General features: G+C 38.7%; 1 protein-coding gene across 6 annotated transcripts in view; it reads left to right on the forward strand.

Moving 5' to 3' along the window:
* The window catches only part of ANKS1B (ankyrin repeat and sterile alpha motif domain containing 1B), a 749,199-nt gene that overhangs the window by 280,315 nt on the left and 443,286 nt on the right, over positions 1-25,598 (forward strand). For all 6 annotated transcript variants that reach the window (XM_074941837.1, XM_074941834.1, XM_074941833.1 and 3 more), the window contains one exon: positions 5,233-5,401. In XM_074941837.1, the coding sequence (XP_074797938.1) occupies positions 5,233-5,401 (169 nt within the window). The remainder of the gene's footprint in view (positions 1-5,232; positions 5,402-25,598) is intronic.

The raw sequence follows: 25,598 nt of genomic DNA on the forward strand, positions 1-25,598 counted from the left end.
AGCCAGGAGTTCAGACATAGGCAGGGACTAGGGCTGGAGCAGAACTAGCAAGAATCAGAACAAGGGCCAGCCAAGAAGCGGGCCGAGTACATATATAAATGTGGAATACATAGAGCAGCCAGTGTGCTGCTGTTGCTACAGCATTTAAATGATGATCTGTTGGCTCTTCTGACCAACTGGGGAGCACAGTCAGTTTGAGAGCATTTATTGGGCCCAGCTGAGCTCACTGGGTTGCCAGGCACTGAGTCTGGAGGCAGCTGAGTTCCTGACAGTGGGAGAGCTGCAGTAGAGCTGCTGAGAACTCATTGCTGCTCTCTGGATGAAATTAAGAAATGACAGTTGGGGCCCAAGGAAGAGGAGAGAAGCACCATACGTACCCTCCTTCATTCCCAACCACTGGTGTCAAGCAAAATGGTGGTCTGAGATAAAGCAGGGGAGGAGGGAAGAACAGCACAGCTGATTGCTGACATTTGGTTACCTCATCCAGCAGAGGAGTCAGGAAGAGGCGCTAGGATAACAAAGAGAAGAGGCACTGTGAATGTACAGGAACAGAAAGCACCGTGGATACTCCATGCACACAACAATACACAAAGGGACAATGGCAGCTGTGCCATCGTTGTGTGTATCAATAACTTTCAGATGTCTCAGAAAGTATGCTAACACACTGTCAGGCCATCCTGAGGAAGTGTGGACCAGCTGAATGAGCAGCATGCCGGAGGTCACATTGTATTAATTCAGGTTTCAGAGTGACAGCCGTGTTAGTCTGTATTCGCAAAAAGAAAAGGAGGACTTGTGGCACCTTAGAGACTAACCAATTTATTTGAGCATGAGCTTTCGTGAGCTACAGCTCACTTCATCGGATGAAGTGATCCGATGAAGTGAGCTGTAGCTCACGAAAGCTCATGCTCAAATAAATTGGTTAGTCTCTAAGGTGCCACAAGTCCTCCTTTTCTTTTTGTATTAATTCAGAATCTCTTTAGTAGAAACAGAAGTCACTAGGAATCTTGTGATTAGCAATAAAATTAAATAAATTTAGTTTGAGTTTATTGCCTTTATAGTAGAGAATAATTTATGGTTAAAGTAATGCAAACATTTATTTATCCTTCTTTCATTTTTTTTAAATTCCCATGATGTTATGAGGTTTCTGTTGTAGCTCCTTGGGACTATTTGCTGCTAAATACAGTATATTTACTGCCTGGTGCTCTGAATTAAGATATTAGGCAAAAAATCAAGATTATCAGTATGAATGCTGAAACTTGCTGCTTTTTTTCTTTAATTTTAGTCATATTTATAATTTGAGATATGAAATTGTAATAGCCATAGCCATGAAAACATTAATGTAGATAATTAAAATGACAGTGTTTCTTCTATGTGTTCATTTATTTTGATGTTTGAAGAGCTAGTTATCTTGGGAGACTGGTAATAGGACAATCAAGTCTTTCCAACTCTAGATTACTAGTTTGAACCAAACCCAGTTCAGTAGTGACTAAAAGTTGTTGCCATCTGATGACTGAATCTCTCAGTCCAGATCCTGATAAGCAGATGTACAATTAATACACAGCTGGCACACTTGTTGCTGCTAATATCAGTAATTAGGCCGAGATTGAAACAGGCATGTTGAGCCTTCCAGGTCAAAATACAGGTTCATGGGAAGGCACAGGTGTAAAGCCTGAACCATCACTGCCTATGTTGTACCTGTTCTTTGGGTAAACAGGAGTATTCTCTAGCTTCTGTGGTAATTCAGCACTTTTCATGAGCAAAAATTTCATTTTATGATTATTTACTTTGTATTTGAATAGCAAGGGGTGCAATCTACCACTTTTCTTTATTTTTCATCTTACAAAATGCACATCTTTTTATAATGTAAGGAAATATGAGACTGCTATTTAAATAGATGAGTTGAGAAACCATTATGCCTAGTATACTTGCCTCTTCCAAGGGATCATAAACCTATAGATGGCTCAAACTGAGAAGGGAGAACCAAGTTAGATATCTGAATTTGTAATTGTTCGGTGTTGCTATTTTTTAGCATGTGAAATATTTTGGATCAAAAAGCTACAGAAAATTGACTTGCAATGACATTGCTTCATTTTGGACTGATGTCTTATCAAGGTTGTGATGTGGTACATATGAAAAAGGGTGTCTAGACTTTCATTGTTTCTCCACCACTGGCAATTTATAAATGGAAAAATATATTTTTTTAAAGATATATTCTAGTTCACACAGGAACTAATTCAGGGAAGTCCTATGGACTGTGTTATTCAGCCTTTCCCCTGAGACCATGCCTCATGACACCAATATTTTGACCCTAAGCTCCTGCAGAGGAGCTTATAGGCCATCAGTTTTCTCATAAAAAGAAATTTTGGCAGTTTTTAATTGCAGCAGATAAGGCTACCCTGTGAGTTTTCATTCTCGGTACTTCTGCTCTGACTTAACTTTGTACTAGGTAGATTTGTGCTTCTAGCCGCAACTAGCATATATTAATGAACTATTAGCAGATTGTAATAGCTTGACATTTTCTAGGACCAGGGATAAGAATCCTCTATTGTGCCACTAATGTTCAGGTGCTAGAACCATGCATAACTATACTAATTGCTGCATGCTGGCAGGTGGTTCTTGTTAGCTCCAATCTGAATATAACAGAATTAGACTGCCTGCCCCTCTAGGGAAAAGGAAACTAAAGGCTGAGATAGAGAAGTTTCTGTAGAAGAACCCTAGGATTAGAAACAAATCTTGTTAAGTTTTGGTTTTGTTGATTTAAATAATAATGTCAAAGCCCAGGAAGAGGGTAAACTTGAGTTCTGTGTGCGTGTAGACTATATTCAAAGCAGAGTAGGAAGGTTATCTGCTTACCCATCTGTTAGTATGTTAGGTGGATTTGCAATCCTAATGTTCTGCATGCACAGGAATATTGAAGGAATTCCAAAAATCAGTCCTTTGCATAGTTGTACTAAAAGACTTCTCGCTTAGATCTAAGTGCTCAGGCATCTTTGCCACAGTAGGGTGAAAGCACCTACATATAGACTACTGAGGCTGTAGCTACTATCCATCTGCAAGTTAGGCTGCCTTATGAAAGTAATCAGACTTATTATTAAATGGTCATTTAAAGCTGCATAAAGCGTTCCCTAAAACCAGGAAAGCATCACCTGTGGTTCCCTGCCATGCAGCCCTGCTCCAACAGTTGTGTAACATGTGACCAAAAGGGAACCCTTCTGGCCTACTGTAATATCCCTCTCTCCCCTTTGCCAATTGGGATTAATGATTATGGCCCCTTAGTATCAGTGTGGGGGGAATTTAGGAGGAGGACAAATCCTAGGATCAACAAGAGATCACTTCTTACCAGATAAGTCCTGGAGACTTACTTGTGCAAAACACTTAAGTGCGTGCATCCATCCCTTTGAAATGAATGGAATAGCTTTTTCAAAGATTTGTGCATGAGGTTTGCGCAGAAACTTTCAAAGAAAAGCCACTGTAGTGTATGTCATTCTAGACTAACGTGGTAAATCAGATGAGCAGTAATAGGTCAGCTGGTGGCAGCGTGGTGAATCTGCTGCTGCTGTTCTGACTGGCAACTGATATAGGACAGCCAGGAGGGGAAGGTTCCATGGCAGCTAGGAGGATGACTGGAGGCCTGGAAGAACAAAGATGGAGGTGGCTGCTCAGGGTGACTGAGTTGGAGATTCCAGAGCTGCCTAAGTGAGGTTGGGCCTGTCTCAGTTTAAGAGTAACTAGAGTCCTGTATTTCGTGTGAATAAACCAATTATACCAGACATAACTCCATGACATCAGCTTCTCTCAACAGAAGAAACTGACCGACTGCAAGGCCCCCAAATAAGAAAACTTCTTGCAACATATCCCTTTTAAACATAATTATGTCACTGCTGAATTGCATTTTAGCAAAAATAAATGGTGCACTTTTGTTGCATTTTTGTTCAGATCAGTAGTTTGGCTAAGACCCATACCAGTACCTCTTATTTAAAGCTATTTGATGCGGGAGTCTGTCCGCCTTCATGAAAATCTTCACAGCAATTACTAGCCCTAGGAAGGAGCCTTGCAAGCCATACATTATTTTTTGGATTATTAAAGAAGTTAATTCCCCTCCATAGACTGCAAACTAGTTGCAGCTGCGTGCCTATCCTTAACCTACACAACTTTCAGTTTTAACAGGACACAGTCAATTTATATTATGCCCAAAATTTTGCGATTGAACAAGAAATCTTTTACAAAACCTGAGCCAAATTACGTTTCAAGATTATTTTTTTAACATTCCAATGGAAACAGTTGCTTTTTAGCAAAATACATTGTTTTCTGTATTTGTAATATAAACATTTCAACATTAATAACCTCAAAATGAAATGGGCCATAAACAAAAGTGAAAATTACTTCATTGGGCTAATTGTACTTTAGCATTTTGTGCTGAGTAAGGGGTCTGAGTAGCCACATGGCCGCAAGAAGAGCCATTGCTCCTAGGGTAATCATCTGCTACCGGCCCTCACCGGGAGCAGATTCTTTTCTTCAGATGATCTCTACATATGCTGTGCTACCCTGGCATGTTGAGAGGCTAACCAAAGCTCCACCTCCATTTTTGTACTTTCAGTTTTAATAATATAGAGTATTATGCAAATAGGTGAAGGAATGAGTGTTTCCAATATATGGCTTTTAAGAAGACATTGTCCCTTTAGTTCTAAATAAGCTTTTAGATCTTTGAGAGTCTTTGATTAATTAAGCTCAGCCTTGCCTGCAGTCAAATTTAAGAGCCTTGCCTGTATGAATAAACATCAGGGAGCTGCCTGACCATGCTCAGTGGAATTTATTTACTATTATTACTGGTTTGTTACTTTCTAGACCATCCGTGAGATAGATCTAAATGTTTTGCAAGATATATTGTTGAGTGGAGCAAAAGCTCAGAGCCAGCTATCTAGCTGCTGAAAGGAGTGCACCTCTGTGTTTTAAAAAAGGATTACAATTAATATAAGTAAACCTGTAGAAGCATGTTATCTTCCTAAGCAAAAATGATTCTGTGATTAAGGTGACAAGTATGCAAAACTACTGTTCAGATTTTGGAGAAAAAGTTAGATCTAAGTCACCACAGCTTGTCTTGTTTTTGGCTAAATAAATTTTTTAGAAAGAGATGAACTCCAATTATGTGGGGTGAATGTCAAATAATGAAGATGGGGGAAATCATCTAATGTCTGGGGTTAATTAGTTACACTTTGAACTCTACTTTTTCAGCCCAAACAGAGAACATCAATAGTATCTTCTCTGGAATTTCACCGACTAAATCACAGCCACGATTATTTTGAAATCAACTCATCCATTGGATATGCAAGCTTTACTTCCAGTCCTTCAGTCAGTCCAGCTAATTTTTCCATTGGATCAATTGAAGAGAATGAACTTTTAGGTAAGAAAACAAATAAATTTCTTATGAAGCCAGGGAAAGGAGAGACATTGGGTACTAAATCAATTGAGCAAGATATCAGTTTTGTACTTGGAAAGGTTTTCATGAGAAAACAGAATATAGCTTGGTAATGTTCCATACAATTTTAACAGAATAGAAATTGGCAATATTTGTACTGATTTTTTTTTTCCCAACAAAAAAGTAATGCAACATCTACGTTTGACTGTGAAAGGGCAAACCTGTGTCTGACAATTTTCATGCAACTCTACAAGTGATCTGACACAATCCTACCACTATGATTAAAATATATTAGCTTTTCCTGGATTTTGGTTTTAATAAGTCTAGATTCTTTTTCCATAATTGCATGAAGCATTGATATTATATGTGTGTAAAATATATTTAAGGTTTACAATTTCTGTTTGCATTGGAATAACCTAAAGTTCATATTGTGGAACCAGGGTAAGGGAAAATAAATTGAATTAGAAATTATAAATTTTTTCTCAGTAAAGATGGTGAAGGGAAGGCAAATTTCTTATTTCTACTATTGCAATAGAGTAATACTTTATTCTGTTTTAAATGTACTGTAGAGAGGTTTGTTATATATAATGTTATTCCATAAACACAATCTTTATTTAAAAGGGATTGAGGTTGGTTAAGTGTGAGATCGCCCTCCCTCCCAAAGCAAAACCTAAGAAGCAGGGAAATGCCAATTATAGGATGCTTCTTAACTGTACACCAATGCCCGCAGAGCACATTTACACTGATAGTGACAGACTCTGTTATCACAAGGAACTTCCTTCTGCTTCTAGCTGATAAGAAATCACACTACAGGCAGCACATTAAATCTGCCTTGCAAGACCCCAATTATGAGTTCATGCTTCCCCCATAAACACACATCAGTTCTAAATATTTGCTTATGTTCCTCAGGCTGTGATTAAGGTTTCACATTATACTATGAAGACATTTAGAATAGGAGAATGTTGTTAATATAATAGAAAGGATATGAACAAACAATCATTAATAACTTTCTTTATCACAACCTAATTCATTCAAATGTACATTTGATAGCTGACCATGAGTTGTAATAATATGAAAAGTTTGAAAGATAGGAAGCCAGACACTTGTTAGTAAATGGAGTAAAAAAAAAAAAGTCAGATACAGGACATTTATTAAAGGTCCCATTTTTAAATCGGTTTCAGTTAACTCATAAACTAAATAATGATTCAGTTGAAAATCCCTAGGGAACTGAATCTTTACTCATGGATTGAGCTGTAAATTACACTATATTTTTCATACAAAACAAAGAGGTTGAATCCTTGCTTTAAGTAAAAAGTTGAACCCATTCTTAATACGTACAGCTGCTACGCTATCTCGAAAGTATACTTAACATGCAATTATTTTTGTCTTGCACCTATTCCGACCATATTATATCGAAGTACCTGATACTGACAGTTTAGTTTAACAGTATAACTCAAACAGTGTATTGTATTTTAAGTTTTAAAAGACTACCACCACCACCCTGCTTGAGCTCACAGTATAATTTTAAATAATTTCAGACACACATTCTTACATCAGGAACACTTTCAGTTAAACTAAAAATTGTTTTACTTTGTACTGACCAAAAAGAGAACAATACTTGGAAATGTAAATATATTGGGAAAATCTTTCTGATAAATGATCTATATTTCCTATTAAGTGGAAGTGCTCATTGTAAAGACCTACTGTAGTTGAGTATTATAGAACTCATTTTTATAAGCTTATTTTGTTTTAGACGTATATCTGCCTCTGCTGATGTACATAATTTAAAATCTTTTGTGGTTTAAACTGTCTTTCACATTACTAGCTTTTATAGAAGTGCATATCTTAAAAATACATTTTGGTTTAGTTAAGTATATTGGACTGTGGGAATATAACTATAACAAACTGTCTATATTAATAAAAATATACTGAATTCTAAAGGAAAAATGGCATGAGTCAAACAACTCCAAGATTTAAAAGCACAACAGTATTTGGAACACTATTAGTTTTGAGGTTGCACATCACCCTATCACTCAAAAGTATCATAACTACTGTAACTGAATGTCCATCATACAATATTACAGGATGCAATATTGATACATTTACATGTCCAATGTTTTGTTATATTTTTCTACTTCAGAACTAATTTAAGAATTTGTTGTTCTCAACTCATAGCAATAGTAAGAAAATGAAATTCTGTCCGTTTCCACCAACAGTTGTAATGGAATGAGAGATTCAGTCAAACGCCACTTTCTGAACACTAATGGCATGTAATTTATGTCTTTGCTAAGGAAACTCATGCTTTGGTGAGTTTACATGAATTGTTAACAGGGTCATTTGGTCACTAGTTGATCTGAAACACAAAAATTGCTTTTTATAACTGCAGGTGATGAGCTTTTGATTTAGTGTATGGCACAGTCTGGAATAGTGCAGCCCGAGAAATAACCTTGACGGTCAGCCAGACAAACGTACATTTTATTATAAGGATGCAGGTGTTTTCTCTCACTGTCACACAGTTTACTACACCTGTCTATCAATATCTTTCTATTTCTTGATATATTAAAAAAGAAGCCTTATACCCCTACAGACAGGGCTAGATTCAACCTTTGATTGTAAGCAGATGTAATACAAACTGCAGGCCCTCTCCCAATGGAAGAGCCCAAAACCTTCCCCCTCAAATGGAAGGGCCTCCAGCTAGCCAGTACAGATGAAGGCTGGCAGAACTGTATGGTGCTGGTGAGGGTCATTAGTAGTATGGGTGACAGAAATCAGTACTGAAAACTAGGTCTGGCAAGAAAACAAGAATTCCATTTAATAAAAATAAATAATAAATTCCAATGCCAGACGGGTCCACTGTGATCATCTAGTCTAACCTGCTGTATAAGATTCTGACATTTGTTCCAATACATAATGAAAATAAAACTGAGACCTATTGAATTTTTGTGTAGAAAAAACAGTCAGACTGGCAAGCCCACCCCCAGAATAGCCACTATCCCAGTGGCTAGGGCACTCACCTGGAATGTGAGAGACCCCAGTTTAAGTCCCTGCTCTATCTGGCATCCCAGTTGAGTGCCTGAAGCACTGCGCTGTTGGCTTTTTTTGGCGTTCTCTCTCTCTGTCTCTGACCAGAAATTCTGTCCTGGAACTGAAACCCTTCCTAACTAAATTTTAATTAAAACTGTTACATTTCCATGAGAAGTTTTTGTTTTTGGATCAGCACTGTCCAACAAAAGAACATTTTGTCAAAAAATTCCCAATACCAATTTACAGAAAACCTCCAAGCACTCAAATATCATGAGTCAGGTCTCAAACCTCATAACATTGGTTTAAAAATCATAATTTTAAAAAGATATTTGGTTCTTTATATTTGCTTCCTGGCTTTGTTTTAAGGTTTTCTCCACAATCGTACAACTAGAAACTTAAATTTTATATAATGAAAGCTAAGATTCTCCTGCATTCTTGTGATTCTGGCAGCTGGGGCTCTAAGAAAAATTCCAAATATCATAAGCATGTGACAAAATCGGGAGAGTTGGCAACACTGGGATATTCTGATTCAGCTTGTCCCTTGGACATTTTTTGCTCTGTTGGCTACCACAACTGCAATTTACAGCCCTCCTCCCCTGACAAAACCCTAGTGGTAGGCACCAATGCAAACACTTCCTACCTTCCCTTTAGAGTGACTTCTTCTCTCCATGGCACAATAAAGACCCCTCCATCCTTACATACTTCCTGGTACCTGTGGGATGAACAGAACCCATGCTGTTGAAACCGCAATACCCCCCTCTAAAAATAACAGATCTTTAACAAAATACTAGTACCTGATTAGCAAGTCATAAAAAGGAAAATATTCCACAGGAAAGTATTCTTTGAGACCCGAATTAACTTTTTCCTAAACCAGAAGGTTTTAGGATAATCAATAACAAGATCCAGCTCCACTTTAAATGCAGCAAACATTTTATAATAGTATATTTTGTTGGTTATTTTTTCCTACTCAAAAATGTCAGTTATTTAGAATAACCAGGGAAAAATCAGACCTCTGTTCTTTTAATAATTCACCCTGCTACCGTAAGTGAAATGCAGATTGTTCTATGGAGATTTGAGGTGAAAGGGGTTGTTGAGGTATAAAAGTTAAATACATATTTAATCCCCTGTTTACAGGATTATGGGACTATCATCAGCAGGAATTTATGATGGGTAGATAGACTACGTGTGACAGACTTGGTGATTGTTGCTGGCTTCCCCAGCATCTCTTTTTCATCTGACAAATCTGCCTTAATCAAGCACAAGAGTCTATTAAAATCTTCTGAGTACCCTTTCTTTCAGAAAATCTGAAAAAGAAAGAATTTGTTGCTGTTAAATTGTCTTTTTTAGACAGATGGAATTTTTTCAAATCGCTGTCTAATACTATACAGAGATGAAAAGAAATGTTAACCATTTTTATACATCATTGGACAAAAGTCTGCTAGAACCAAACAAAGGATGAGAGAGTTAGTCCAGTGAAAATTTTTTAAAAATGGACACTTTCTGGCAATCATAATTCTCTGTCTTCTCTGAGGATAAGGACAAGCTTACGTATTCAATTTTGAAAACACGACATGTTTTATCAAACCAAGTGCATACATATATTCATGAATATAGCAAGTCCATTCAAGCGCAGCAGAAAATATTTACTTTAATGGTATTTTTCAGTTATTAGTGTTCATAAATGTTTGCTCCCTGCCATACTACAAATTCATTCTAATGATCAGAAGTTCATTGTGTACAACTGCAATGATGCTAAGCATGTCTTGAGTACTTGAAATTAGACAGAAGAAACACAAAATTAATTTGAGTTGGATAATGAATTTCTGAAAACTTCTTGTTCAATGCTTTTAACCTGAATACTGTCCTTGCTTTAACTTTGCTTAGGATGTTTGTTTTATGTAGGATAAACTGTAATGTTACAGGTTGGTTATAGTCAGTACTTTTCTTTTAATATAGATTATTGTATAGTTTTATTTGCTGTAATAACTAAATTATATGGAGCTATAGTACTTCTTGCTTACTTATTGTGCTTTCATGATACACTTCCTTTTAACCTGAGAACTGCATGGAGATTTTATGAAGGCTATATTTCTACATTTATCTCCAGTTGTTTTGTTTTTTTAATTTAGATTTATAATACAGACCAAATGACCTTATCCTAAGCCCTAGGCATCTTTGACAGTTGTTTTAAAAGAACAATTAAACATATAAACAAAATCAGTAACACCCAATGGAACCTTTTAAGTAAGATCTCCTTCCTCAAATACCCCCATAAAAAAGGATTCGCTTGACACATGCCCTGACTATTTGGGCTCTTTTCTACCCTTAACATATTTGTAATTGTTTATGCATTCATTAAATGCATTCAAACAATAAAATAAAATATAAAATAAAATAAACAGCTGAACCATTCCTCATCCCAGATGGAATCTGAATATTTTTGAAGTTAATGAACATGCAAAGTCCTTAACCAAAATCTCCCTAGTAGATGAGGAAAAAGAGGGAAAGGCCCAATCCAGTCTTTTTTTTTCTTTAGGGCTAATCTGGTAGCCCACTTCCTCTACTCCACACCTTACTGCAATACACCATGATCTTTTAATCCTCTCAATGAGGCCATGCTAACTTGAACTGTTTAAACTATAAATGCTGTATGCCTTTCCCTCACAATTTATTCCCAAGAATGAACTGAGTGCCCATATAAATCCAAGGACTCTCAAAATCTCCTTCTCCCTTCTTTCACACAGAAGCCACTAATATCAGGCACAGTTTAGCCCTTTGAGAGTAGCAGATTGTGAGGGGCAGTATGGAGAGACACTACCTGAGGCAGGCATCATTTGTCAGAGAGAAGCAATGCCTCTCCAAACACTTTGTGAGTGCCTTTTAAGGGCCTTTTGTAAAGCTGGCCGGGAAGAGATACTCCTGGACTCTCTTAATATGGGCTTCATACCCAGCCCCTTGCTTGTGTACAGCCATATAAAGCAGGGACACAGTCTAGCCCATATGATTAGAGAAAGTGGGGTGCTTTTGAATGTTTGTGACAGTAATATTTAAAGGGAAATTCATAATTTTAATTATTATTGCCTTCAGATCCTCCAATTCGGTAAGAACATCTTTTTGGCAAAGCAGGATATTATTATTTTTAAGGTCAATATTAAATCTAATTTTACAAAGAAGAATGTCAGGCAAAGCTCAATCTAGTAAGATACTGCAAGATCCCTGAAGAAAATCTAATAGGAGGTCTGGGCTCATAAGTGAATAAACATAGCTCATTTGGAACGGCAAGGTTCATTTGTCTCCTAAGGCAATATATTAAGCCTTTGCAGGAGTTTTTTGCAGTATTGTTATTTTGCAGTAGGTTTTAATTAAAAAGTTACTTCCTTTAGGTCTGTAAGTCCTGTATTTTTGAGTGTCAAAAGAATCTTCAGTGTCTTTTGGGTGATACATTGATATTTGTCTCCCACATAAAGTATATAATAATTTATTACCTAGGTCTTCTAGTAAAACCCATAAGGTGAAATCCTTCTGTCAATGCCTTCTATTCTTATCTTTGACTTAAATGAAGTCTGCAGTGAGCTGAACTATGTAACAGTTGCTCATGATTCCTCTGCACTGAGTATACTTGTGACCAGATCCATACATTTGTTCTGATTGTTAAACCAGTATTAAAACAGGTTGGTTTACAGCAGGCATATTCAAGCACTATCATTCTGTGTTTCTAATATGTTTATCGTAGTTAGGGATGGGTGTGTAGATAAAACAAAAACTGGTATGAACATTTGACATTGTCCCAAATCAAACTCCTGAACCTTGCCTTGCACATTTCTTTGACCTTGCCTCTTCTAGCATAAACCATAGCTCTGTATGTGTGTATTATATAAAAAAAATCCAAAACAAAACACTCCACTGCGCACATTTCTACCCTGGGGAGAGTATTAGAGAATAAACCACATATGACAGATGGTGGCCACATAGAATCACAGAAATGTAGGGCTGGGTGGGCCTAAAGACGTCATCAAGTCCAGTCTCCCACGCTGTGGCAGGACCAAGTAAATGTAGCCCATCCCTGACAGCTGTTTGTCCAACTTGTTTTTAAAAACCTCCAATGATAAGAGATTCCACAACTGCCCTTCGAAGCCTATTCCAGCACTTAACTATTCGTATAATTAGAAAGCTTTTTCTAATATCTAACCTAAGTCTTCCTTGCTGCAGATTAAGCCCATAACTTCTTGTCCTACCTTCAGTGGATGTGGAGAACAACTGATCACTGCCTTCTTTATAACAGCCCTTAACATATTTGAAGACTGTTATCAGGGCGTCCCTCAGTCTTCTTTTCTCAGGAGTAAACATGTCAAGCTTTTTTATCTTTCACATTCCTCAATGTACTGCTGGAAGATACTCAGATACCATAGTTAGGAGGGCAATAAAAGAACCTATATATATATAATATATATATAGACACTATTATTATTATAAGACTATCAAGCAAGTACTTCAGTTGTATATGTAACTGTAATGCATAACTTCTACAATGAAGAAAAGAATAAGAGAATTGAGTTCAAACCTAAACTTGAGTCAATTGTTAATCATTTCCATATTCCAAGTAAATACGTACAATACTCAAATTTCTCCCTATTGTCCCAGTCAGCTCTCCACTTGCTGCTCTTCTTGTCAAGCTGGAAGTAAAATAACCCTGTAACTAGGCTGTCATGGAGTGGGAGCACTGCAGAGACAGATCACTCGGTCCACAGACAGCTAGCTAGCCTGCCTTGCATTGTTCTGTTACAATCCCTATGGCTATTTAGGGGAAGAAGATTGACCAAGCCTAATGAGGGAGCCTCATCTAAGTTTCCTCAGCCAGAAGAGTTGTCAATGTGAAGTGAGGGCCTCAAGAGTGAAAGCTGCAAAACAATTAGGCGGGTTTTTTTTCCAATTATTAATAAGTGTAAAGGCATAAAAGAGCCTCAGAGAGAAAAATAACCTTTTAGTAAACAATCTCAATTTCTCCACTATTGGTATGAGTAGATCAGATTTCCCTCTCCTCTTGTCTGTTGTGAATACATTTGAACAACCTTTCATTATTAGCTAGAATATTCAATGGAATTTATATTCAATATATATTTTTCTCTAATTATCCTGCCTACTTATCCTTATTTTGATAGATTTTCTGATTCTTCCCCTTGCCAGATTGTTTATAACTTTTTTAAAAGCTTTCTGCTTATCAGTTATGTTTGTGTGGCATATGTGAGATGACTGGAGCAGAAAGAACTGGCAAAAACCTGTCTTTTTTTTTCTTTTTTTTTTTTAAATAAAAAACCCACAAAATTTCAGTAGTCTTTCTGAGTTATTCTAATGGCCACCTGAAAAAAATCACATCCATCTATCTTTACACAGACCAACCAGTACTGAAACATGTTACTTTCAGTTCCCTTTTCCCCTTAGTCCTTTTGTAGAGGAGGGAAAATCTTTCCTGTTCTTTCTCCCTAGTCTCTGTACTCTCAACTCTGCTACACTGTTCTCATCATCTTAATGACCATTCACTGGAATCCTTCCAAGGGTAATGAATGTGACTGAGGACTTTCATTTTTTTTTTATTGGTACATGAGTGAACCCCAAGGGAGGAAACAATTTTTTTTAGTGAACCTAAATAAGTGAACCAGAAGCTTAGATTTTCTTTTTAAAGGCCAGCGAGCGTTAGAGTTCAAAATTAAGTCAAACAGCTCACTACAACATCTGTGCTTAATATAATGTGGGATATCAGGGAAAACTGTGTAGTACTTTTCCTGTACCAGCTTAATTCTTTTTTGAAGCACAGACAGACTTCTGTCTTTTCAGGACTTTTCAGAAAACATTACGAAGTCAAGGCTAAGGTTCTCTTTTGAGTGACTGTCAAAATATATATGTTCCATTTATGGTATGCATGCATCTGAGATCAGTCTTTTGGCCAGCAGTGTCCATTGTGGCTATGCGTGTGTTCTGAGTGTTTTCATGCCCCTCATGGAGAACATAAAAGGTGACTTAGCACTTCTAGTTTCAAGATGGAGCTGCTTGCTGGCCATTCTTTATGTAGTGCTGTCTCTTGTGTTTCTTGTGTATAGTCCACCCCAGTTAGTAGTTAGTGTAAGAGATATTTAGGTTAGTTATTTGTCCATTGGTAAAACTTTTTAATAGGTTTCCTTTTGAAAAACAAGAAGAAATATATATGAGACCTGTTGTGTGACTGTTGCATTTCTTAATTTATTTAAGACATGAACCAGCATACTCTGGCATGCTAATAAATCTAGCTCCAACTATAAGAGCCATTCCCATTGAAAATTTCCGCAGACAACTACGAAACACAGGCCAGCCATGCCAGTTTTCCATGACAGGGAATATTGCTTCTTGACCCCCAAATAAAGAGATCAGTGCTATCCAGTACTTCTGAGCTCAGATCTTAAATGTATTCTTCTTGGGCGTCACCCATTGTGACCTATATACAAGCCTATGAGAGAGGTCCATCTGGTCGCTGGCCTTTTTTTTTTTTTCTCCTGTTACCAGCTTGCATACTCCTCACAGGCCTGAATCAGGCAGGAGAAGAGAGAGAGGTTTTCTTTTGACCAGGAAAATTTTATATTTGTTATTTTTTGATACCAAGGTGTAGGGATCGCGAATCCTAAATCCCACAGATTGAAATATTGAACCTCATGAAAGGCTGCTATGCTTATTAATGATGGGGACACAAGATGCTCATTTACTTTGGGAAATTATACATCCCTGGTAAAAGTGTGATATGTGTGTCCTTTTCAAAAAGGATGTTGAAATCAAGGGAAGTCCACCTTCAAATGTTTTTAATGGACAGATCTATGAGACTGGCATCAGATCCTGGTGTGTCTCACTGCTTGTGTGTGGCATGCCCATCTGCGGGAGTGCTCCTATCAGCACAAGGTCTACCAGCTCCCAAGCCTCATCAGTCAAAACTTTAGCTCCAAGCTTGAGAAAGTCCAATAAGAAACTTTCTGCCAAAAAGGCACATAGCTTGGAGAAGGTTAGAGGTAGATCCCCAACAATTATGTTCTTTGATAGGATGGCTTCCCCATACCATTTGAGATCTAAGGAGACTTTGCAGTTCAGCGTGGTTACCATTGAAGATCTCAGTACTGAGGCTTTGGCAGTGAAACAATATATGCAAACTATGGCTGCGCTGGTATTGACTCATACTGTCACCTCTGCTTAACTCTCAATACCATCAACCTCCAGTATAGTTTCCTTGGGACTCCTTGGAACTGCTACTCTGATACCAATTATATCAGTACCGATAATAACAGCATTGCTGACTCTTCAGCTCCACTTTTTGCCCCACTGCACTGTACAGTACTGACAACATACATGGTACAAGGGGACCTGCAGGTCAGGCAAGAGCATGAGTTCCCATTGATTTCTTCAACTCTAACATCAGTGGTATCAAGACCATCTTCATCTGTGGTACCAAGTATGTTTAGAACTGTGTTTCAGTGATTGACACCTTGCTCCACTGCTAGACCTAGAATGCTTCTTTTCATCATTGTCTTTGTCATCATCAGAAAACAGTATGAGATACTCTCATATATGCTCTTTCAAGGGACACTCTGATTTCTGATACTTTAGAATACTTACTCAAGCTTAAACTTCTCAGTCTTTTGATTTAGTTGTGGTTTACCTTGTGGCCATCTATGTGCCTATATATGCTGAATTAGAATAATTAAAATTTTGCTGTGCTTTTGCTTTGATAGAATTTATAAATTCAGTATTAAATTTTGAATGTGACTCTAAACTTGAGTCAAGTCTGATTATATTTATTCAAGTACTGATGTGCATTAGATTCCCTAATGTAACTTCCAGACCATTGACATGTTTGGTCCTATTAATTTCTAGTTGAATCTTATTTTTTCTATGTTCGCTATAATTTTACATTATCACTTTTTTGGTGGAAATACTAAAAGGAGTCAGAAATTTGAGTGTAGCCATAGGTTTTTCTTAGATTTAAACCTGTAAATCTTTGTTATGTCTTTATGTTCTGTAACATATATCAGGTGGTATCAAGTACTTTATTTTCTGAAAATATGTAAAACCAATTTGATGTGTGTTATGATGAGGCCCAAAATTTGCAACACCTCTCCAAGATCTATGTGAAAAGTGCCTCCCATGCTTTGCATTGATCTTGCATGCTCTAATTGTAAAATGATTGGTCCATCTCATCTTTGGACTTCACAATGGATTCTGCAAGGCCGGGATCCATACAGTGAGTGTGGGCAGAGACTGAGTTGGCCAAGTCTTGAGGAGAGGAAATATCACCTCCCCACCAGACCCACAGAGATTCCCAAGGAAAGGTAATACTCTCTGGGCTATATTGCTTTTTCATGCCCCTGCTGCCCCTCCACAGGGGGGAATCCTTTAAAAGGTTGCCTTTGCCATTTGTGGATACCCCACACCTGTGAGTCACTCTACAAGGAGGCAAACATCCTCCACAAAATGGAAGAACATAGGGAAAACACCACAAACTCTTCCAGGTTTTATGGTGGGAAGGAGAAACTGTGGCCTTTGCTTTGGAAGGATCCACACAACTCTCCTGCCAACCCACATGGGATTATATTTCCAAAGTGCGGGTGGAGAAAATAGAAAAAGAAAAATGGAAGCAGCTAGCCCCAAGAAGGATTGTTACGTGTTTTCTTTCCTTACCTTTAAAAACCACCATGAAAACTTAAAATAATTGGATGCCCCAGTTAAAGTTTCCCTTAATCAGCTTTAATTTGTGTGACTAGCATCTGGAAGATTGTGACAGCAACTGATGTTTATTGGGGTCATTTTTCATAGTCATAGTATTTTAATTTATCCACTGCATTGGGCACAAGCAGTGTTTTCTTTTGCACCATGAATTGGTTTTCCCTTTCCAACTATTTTTTCTTGAGCAACCCTCGATATTGTAACCACTGAAATATAAATTTTTTTCTATTACTGTTGGTGATCTCTTGTGCTACTTCTGCAGATCTCACAGTGTTGATTTGTGACTGTTCAGTACTTGGAGACTTACTGAAAATGAGAGCAGTGAAACTAAGAGACTTACAGTACTGCTAAAGTATTCATGTAGTGTTATTAATTTGTATTGCAGCAATGCACAAAGACCCCAGTTAGGATTAGCAGCCCCATCATGCGTAGGCACTGAACAAACACAGAGGGAGATATTATTCCTACCCCAAAGATTTAATTTTGGAGACATCATCTTTTGAAAGGGTAATTCTAATCTTGGTAGGAAGATCCAGAGTTTTTCTTCGTCCTTGTTCCCCAAATTGTACACTGCCAACAATAGAAGATAATAAGAATGTGGTATTGTTTTTGTATGATCATGGATAGAATGTGCAGAGGCATACCATCCATTCCCCATTAATTAAAGAACAATTTGTATTACTTACTAGTGGAGGTGGTCTTTCAGTGAACTTGGGGTTCATTGAGTAACAAAGTAGTGAATGAGAAAGTAATAAAACAAGCTGGAGAGTTACTGTGGTGAACTGCTGCACACAGCCATGCCCTGTTCCCAGCCCCTGGCTCCAGAGCACATCTCCAAATTACCGCACTCACAACACTGTCTCTTATGAGGGAGCATCTCCAAATCACAATCTTTCTTAAATGTATCTCTATAGTCTTCTTGAAATAGATCATATATTTTGCCATGTTGAGAACATGATTTCTCCCTGAAGGCAGCTCTTCTGCCTATTAGGCACTGGCACCCACATACACTCCCACTGAAAACAATGTGGCTTTGGGTGGGTGAATGGGCATCTACCCTCACAAAACAGCTTCAGGATTGTGTATCCTCTTGATTAAATTGAAATCTGTTTTGGAAAATTCCATCAACCAGATCTGTATGGAAAGCTAGTACATTGTCCCATTTTGATTATCATCATAATTATTTAACTAAGAGTCTGGTTTAGCTTAAATTCAGTTAAATTGAATAAATTGTGGTTCAGTAAATTTGAGAGTTATGACTAATTTTGAGTATAGGAAAGTCTGTAAGCTTAACAGTCTTAACAGATTGAGATATTCTTGCTGGCTCATTGGGCAAAAAACCACACACACACTCTCTCTCTCTCTCTCTCATTTAAAATATATGTATTAGACCTGTCTTGTTACTGTTGCACTTCCTAATTCATTTAAAATATAAGCATTAATAAATCATCCAAGAATAAAGTGGATAGATCGATCACTGTTTCAGAATAAACCAGTTATACAGTGCATTTTCTGAGACCTGCTAATGCTCAAAATAATTAAATGTACGTCAATTTCTTTTGATATTTAGTCTTCAGATCTCTAAACTGTATACTGCTTTTGATAAATTGATTTCCATCTAGAAAAATATTGTCATATATGGGAGAAAAGTATAACTGTTATCCTAATTCTTAGTAATTACTTTACTAAAGCCATTAGCATCCAAGGCTGGCTTCCTAATGGATTCTGCTTATCACTTGCCTTTCTGGTTATTAAATGTTTGTGTCTAAAAGGAACAACAAGGGAATAGATACCAACTTTGCTTCACTTGGAGGCATATTAAAAAAATTGATCGGCAAATCACTTAGTACTCTTCACAGCAAAACCACATTGATGGGAGTGAGTTAATTTCTGTTGTACTATATGGTGAGTAATAAGCTTCTTCCAGTGGGCATACTTCTCTTTTATTCTTCCTGTCAGCTACACTAAATGATACATGGTTGTTAAGTGCCACTCCAGGCTTATGCAACCCACACAAATAAATACACTGAACACAGGTGTTTGGATTTAAGGTCACTGGCTGCAATACTTTTTCAAAATAACTCCTTTAAAGCAAATTGTTAAAACAGTAAATAATATCCAGCTTTGTCACAGCCAGCAAGGGTGGTGGTACCCAGTGATGAGCTGCCAAAATCTTAACAACGGGTTTCCTCCTCACCCCACAAGGGGGTCGTTGCCCACCCCCCCCCCAGGACTCCTGCCCCATCCAACCCCCCCCGCGTTCCTTGACGCCGCCCCCAGAACCGGGCAGAAGGGTCTCATGGGCCACCGTAGTGGGCGCCCACCCCTAAGAGCCAGAGGCACCTGCTGGGGGATGAGGTGGGGAGTCCCGGAGGTGTTTACCTGGGGCAGCTCCCAGGAAGCATCCAGCAGGTCCCTCTGGCTCCTAGGGGCGGGGGAGCATAGCTGGGGGGGAGCAGGAGAAGCCACTTTTGGCCTAAGGTGCCATTTTTGGCCAGTTAAATTTAGACGCCCTTTTAGAACCGGTTGTCCCTCGCGGAACTGGTTCTAAAAGGGCTTCTAAATTTAACAACCGGTTCTAGTGAACCGGTGGGAACCAGCTCCAGCTCACCACTGGTGGTACCCCTATTTCCCTGCCTTTTATGTGGAGAAAAATGGGCATGTTAAGGGGGGGGAGTTCTCAATCCTGTGCCACCACTGAGGCCTGTCATTCCCAGTTTGAGGCTGGCTTTGTTGTGCTGGGCTAACTTCTGTCATATACTGCAACGTGGACACTGCTTTTTAAGTTGTGACCAAACACGAACAAACCACTTACCTATGCCTAGTCAGTAACATATCCGAAACAATCACTCCATTCAACATATGAACCAGCATTCTCTCACATGCTAATAAATCTAGCTACATCTGTAAGAGCTATTCCCACTGAAAATTTCCTCAGACAGCTACCAAACTCCGGCCAGCCATGCCAGTTTTCCATGACAAAATATTGCTTCCTGACCCCAAATAAAGTGATCAGTGCTATCCAGTACTTCTGAGCAAAGATCTTAAATGCTGGATATTAGCCACTTTAAACCCTGCTTGGGTGGTACCCATTGTGACCTGTAGACAGGCACATGAGGGAGATCCATAATGTCCCTCCACTACCTGCTGGACTTTTATTTCTCTCCTCTCACAAGGTGCCAGGTATCTGTTGCCAGCTCACAAACTCCTCCCAGGCCTGTGCCAGCCAGGAGAAGAGGGACAACAAAAGAGAAATAGATAGATGCCAAGCCACAAAGCACTGAAATATCTGGTTTCTGGAGACCTGGAAAAGCCCTTCAGTCTCTGTAAATTATCAGGCAGACTTCTAAAAGTGGTAAAAATCCACTTGATTTTCATAGAGCAACCTGGGCAAAATACCATCCTTTGTTTTTGTTGTAGTTTAGTTTTGTGTCACCCTTAAGGAGTGATGCAAGTGAATGCTGAGCATTCATTCAAAACAATCTTTGTTTTATACAGTAAAACAATCACCAAATTATTAGGGCTTGGTTGACCCCAGCTTAGCCCTCCCCTACCCAGTGGTAAGAGGATCATGGCCAAAGTGAGCTGTACAATAACAATCCCTGAAGGTAAAATGGCTTCTAAGGTGTCATTACAAGTCAGTGAAACTTACAGCATCTTCTAACTGCTATCCATGGACAGAGAAAAGAGGGATTATTAACCTCATTTTACACATGGGAAAGATCCTCAAAGGTATTTAGGCCCCTAGCTTCAATGGAAGTTAGGATCCTAAATATTTTAGAGGATCTGGGCCAGACAGATTATTCCTCTCAACCGTGGGCAAGTCACTTAATGGACTAAAGATCTCCTGAGTCCCAATCCAGCGCCGTAACCACAAGACAATCTTTCAGGAAATGCTGAACTGTTATATTGTATCTTCTTTTATTCATCAAAATTCTTCCATGTTCTGCAGTATATCACAGAGATTTCAATATCACCAATAGCAACAGTAGCCTAGGGGAAACAATTTTCCTTTTCAGCAGTGAAAGCACACCATTGTCACAAAAGCTGTGCTACATCAGTATTAGAACAATAGCATTTTGCCATCGGTCATCGCTGGAATCTTGACCAGGTGTGCTCTATTACTGCACATTTTAGCTCTTTAGATTTTAGAGGGCATTTCTGTAAATTGAACAAAGTCACATATACTGGACTATGGTACACTATCACTTCTTACTCTGTGGATGATCATGGGTTATATTAATACCTATTTCAACTATAAAAATACTCAGTGTAATTGCCTCTGGAAGTATTGTAAAATAATTTCCTTTCTTCACCTTATGGGATTTAAATAAGTCAGAGCTGGATATGCCCTGAATCATTTTTGAGATTTTCAGTATAATTAAGCATTGTGTTGAGATTTTTCTCTGTATTGCTTTTATTATAATGGTTAATGGAAAACTACTAGATTTGACTTTTATGGGAGTCGTGCTTCCCTCCAAAGATGGAATTTGGTTCATGGCTATTTGTCAGAGCTAGCTAGCTATTCACTTTTGTGTGCTGGTGCAAGTATGTAAAGGGATCAATCATGTACTTAGTGCTGGGCACAGTTATTACAAGTAGTCCCATTGCAACAGATGAGACTACTCAAGTAATAAGCACTGCATTCTGGACTGTTAGTCAGCTGGTGAAGTCAATGTAGCTATATGACAATTTACACCAGTTGAGGATCATCTCCTTACTGTTTGCAGGGTCAGGCTCCAACTCACTCTAACTCAGATTCCAGATATTGTTGAGTTTGGTTTTTAACCCCCGAACATATTGAAATTAAAAATAATTACTGAGCTCTTGGGAAAATATATACAAAACAGTGAATGGACAGTTGGAACCATACCTCTCAAATGTCACTCATTTTAGTCCCAAAACTACGTATGTTCAGTACAAATCTGATACCCCTCAAGAATCATGAGAGGTTATACAAAGAATTGTTTGCTCTAAAGGAATGAATACTACACACTAAAGTTTCCTCAATGAATAATTTTTTGTGTTTCTCATCTTCGTTCTTTGTCATCCATTACAGCCTTCGTTTTAATCTTGGTGTTTTGAGAGCTATGGTTGGAACACAATGAGAATACTTCAGGGGTTCTCAAACTTTTTCTTTCTGAGCCTCCCCCAGCATGCTATAAAAACTCCATGGCCCAGCTGTACCACAACAATGTTTTTTCTGCATATAAAAGCCCGGGCCGGCGTAAGGGGGGTAGCAAGTAGGGCAATTGCCCAGGGTCCCACACCACAGTGAGCCCCGCAAAGCTAAGTTGCTTGGGCTTCAGCTTCACTCGGGGCCCTGGGTTGCAGTCCTGCGTGATAGAGCTTTGACTTTCTGCCCTGGGCCCAGCGAGTTTAATGCCAGTCATGCTTCGTGGACCCCCTGAAACCTATTCACGGCCCCCCAGGGGTCCCCGGCCCCCGGTTGAGAACCACTGCTCAACTTGATCCAATGTTTCTCTTAAGTATCCCTCCTGAATATTATTGTACTGTTTCTGACAAATTTTTGAATTCTTTTATTTTTCATGTTCAATTTTATGTATCATAAGGCAGTGGAAATCAGAAAAGGTCCCTATGGTACTTGAATGGATTTCAGAAACTTCATTCAATGCGACCTCTGATGGACTGGTTTGTAGACTGAAAACTATTAATGAAATATCTCAAAAAAACTTTGATTAGATACAATGCTCTACAACAGACTGTTCCTTGAAGGCAATAGGACTCCTCATGTGTGGATAGAACCAACTATCCAGATACTTTAGATATGGACCTATGTTTGTGCTATTTATATTTTTAAGTCCTGGTAAATGTAACAGAATCTCTGACACAACCTGTTCATTCTATTAAATTAAAAAAATATTTAAAATTCTGATTAGTAGTCAAAACATATTTATTCTTTAGGGTAAAGCCCATTGAAGTCTATGGGAAGACTTCTACTGAGATGTAGTGGGCTTTGGATTGGATCAGACCTAGCACAATAAAATTACATGGGTGCCAGTTTCTTTATCAGGTCAATTTTTTTTCAGTAAAAAATACTAGAGCCAAATGTATGCATTCAAAAATACTGGAGACACAATTCTAAACCAGACTGATATATGAATACATGTTTGAAAAGTTACTTAAAATTGGGCTTTGTTGGACTGGAACACTTAATTGATGAGCCACAGGAGTCTGCCATGCTCTATAAGTACATGTTCAAATCTGTATGCTTTCCATGTTTCTGAGGTTGAAGATCAAAATCAGGCATTTTAGTACAAGATATCTCTTCAGTTTCATATTTAAAAATTGCTTTGAAGTACATGCCAGAAGCAAAAATTATTTCTGACCCTAGATGAAATAACTAATTTTCTGCAGCTTCGTCAAATGTGAAGTCAGTAATTGCTCAAGAAAAAATATATTTATAAAATCAGTAACATAAAAACCCTAATGCCAGCTTTAACATTCAGAACATTATGTGCTAAATTGCGGCATGTAGTCACAAGTCCTGCCCAAGGAGGAACATCAAGGACATTGTGTCTCAGGCAGGTGCAGTCTGCTCCAGTGCTGTTTCATGTTTATGGGAGCAGAGGGCTGGTACAGAATGTTTCCTCTGGCGTGCTAGCCCCGCTGTGCAGGCTGGTGCTGGAAAAACACATAGCCATGGCCTCATCCTCCTGTCTCCAATGCCTTTTGACAACCTTCTTGGAAGCGGTGGGCAAGAGAACAGGAGCAGTCAATCTCTGCATTACTAAGAATACAAGAAGCAAGGGATTGCCATTGTGCGCTGTCCTTGAACAGCTGCACAAGCTTCTATCCCTGAATAGCTGAGGAAAGGCAGCACTCAGTCTGGACCTGTGTAGATTTAGAATGTTCCCTGAAAATCTTTGCGTCCATAAATATTTTTGGCAGCTTTTGGCAAGAGTAGAATTACATGCTATTTGAAATTAAACATTATACTAATTTTCCTCCGATCTTCACTCTGATATACCAAGCCAGCATCTCTACTGCTGTGGGAGGGAGAGGTAAATTAGATCTCACAGTGCTAGCAAGGCTCACTTGGAGGTTTCACCAAACGGGAGGCCAGGACTTGTTATCAGAATCCTGGGGGGGGTTCTGCTTGGGGACAGGGAAACAGTTTTAGTTTTGTCAAGGATTCCAGAAAAGCCCCACCAGTTGCTTAAGTTGGTGCTCTGAATAATGCATCTCTCAGCCATCTCAGCCAGACTAGTGATGTTCAGTATTTAGCTTGCATTGGCCACCTCTGGCGTCTCTTAAAAAGAGGTTGCTTTTTGTCCTGACTCTTCATTGGAGTTTTTGCCATCATAAGCCCTGGATGAATTCAGCCAATTATAAAATCATAGAAGTGTGGAAATGTAGGATCAGAAGGGACCTTGAGAGTCATCTCGTCCAGTCCCCTGCACTCAAGGCAGGACTACATAATAACTAGATCATTCCAGAAAGGTGTTTGTCTAACCTGTTCTTAAATACTTCCAGTGATGGAGATTCCACAGCCTCCCTTGGCAATTTGTTCCAGTGCTTAACTACCCTGACAGGAAGTTTTTTTCTAATGCCCAACCTAAATCTCCCTTGTTGCAGTTTAAGCCCATTGATTCTTGTCCTATCCTCAGAGGTTAAGGAGAACAATTTTTCTCCCTCCTCCTTGTAACAACCTGTTATGTACTTGAAAATTGTTTTCATGTCCCCACTCAGTCTTCTCTTCTCCAGACTAAACCAACCTAATTTTTTCAATCTTTCCTCACAGGTCATGTTTTCTAGACCTTTAATCATTTTTGTTCTGGACTTTCTCCAATTTGTCCACATCTTTCCTGGAATGTGGCGCCCAGAACTGGGGGCAATAGTCCCACTAACGCCTTGTCAGTGCAGAGTGGAAGAATTACTGCTTGTGTCTTGCTTACAACACTGCAGCTAATTCATCCCAGAATGGTTACAATATTTACTCATATTTAGCTTGTGATCAACTATCATAGAATCATAGAATCATAGAATATCAGGGTTGGAAGGGACCCCAGAAGGTCATCTAGTCCAACCCCCTGCTCGAAGCAGGACCAATTCCCAGTTAAATCATCCCAGCCAGGGCTTTGTCAAGCCTGACCTTAAAAACCTCTAAGGAAGGAGATTCTACCACCTCCCTAGGTAACGCATTCCAGTGTTTCACCACCCTCTTAGTTTTTCCTAATATCCAATCTAAACCTCCCCCATTGCAACTTGAGACCATTACTCCTCGTTCTGTCATCTGCTACCATTGAGAACAGTCTAGAGCCATCCTCTTTGGAACCCCCTTTCAGGTAGTTGAAAGCAGCTATCAAATCCCCCCTCATTCTTCTCTTCTGCAGACTAAACAATCCCAGCTCCCTCAGCCTCTCTTCATAAGTCATGTGCTCTAGACCCCTAATCATTT

The sequence above is a fragment of the Natator depressus genome, chromosome 1, assembly GCF_965152275.1.
Source record: "Natator depressus isolate rNatDep1 chromosome 1, rNatDep2.hap1, whole genome shotgun sequence".
Classification (NCBI taxonomy): domain Eukaryota; kingdom Metazoa; phylum Chordata; order Testudines; family Cheloniidae; genus Natator; species Natator depressus.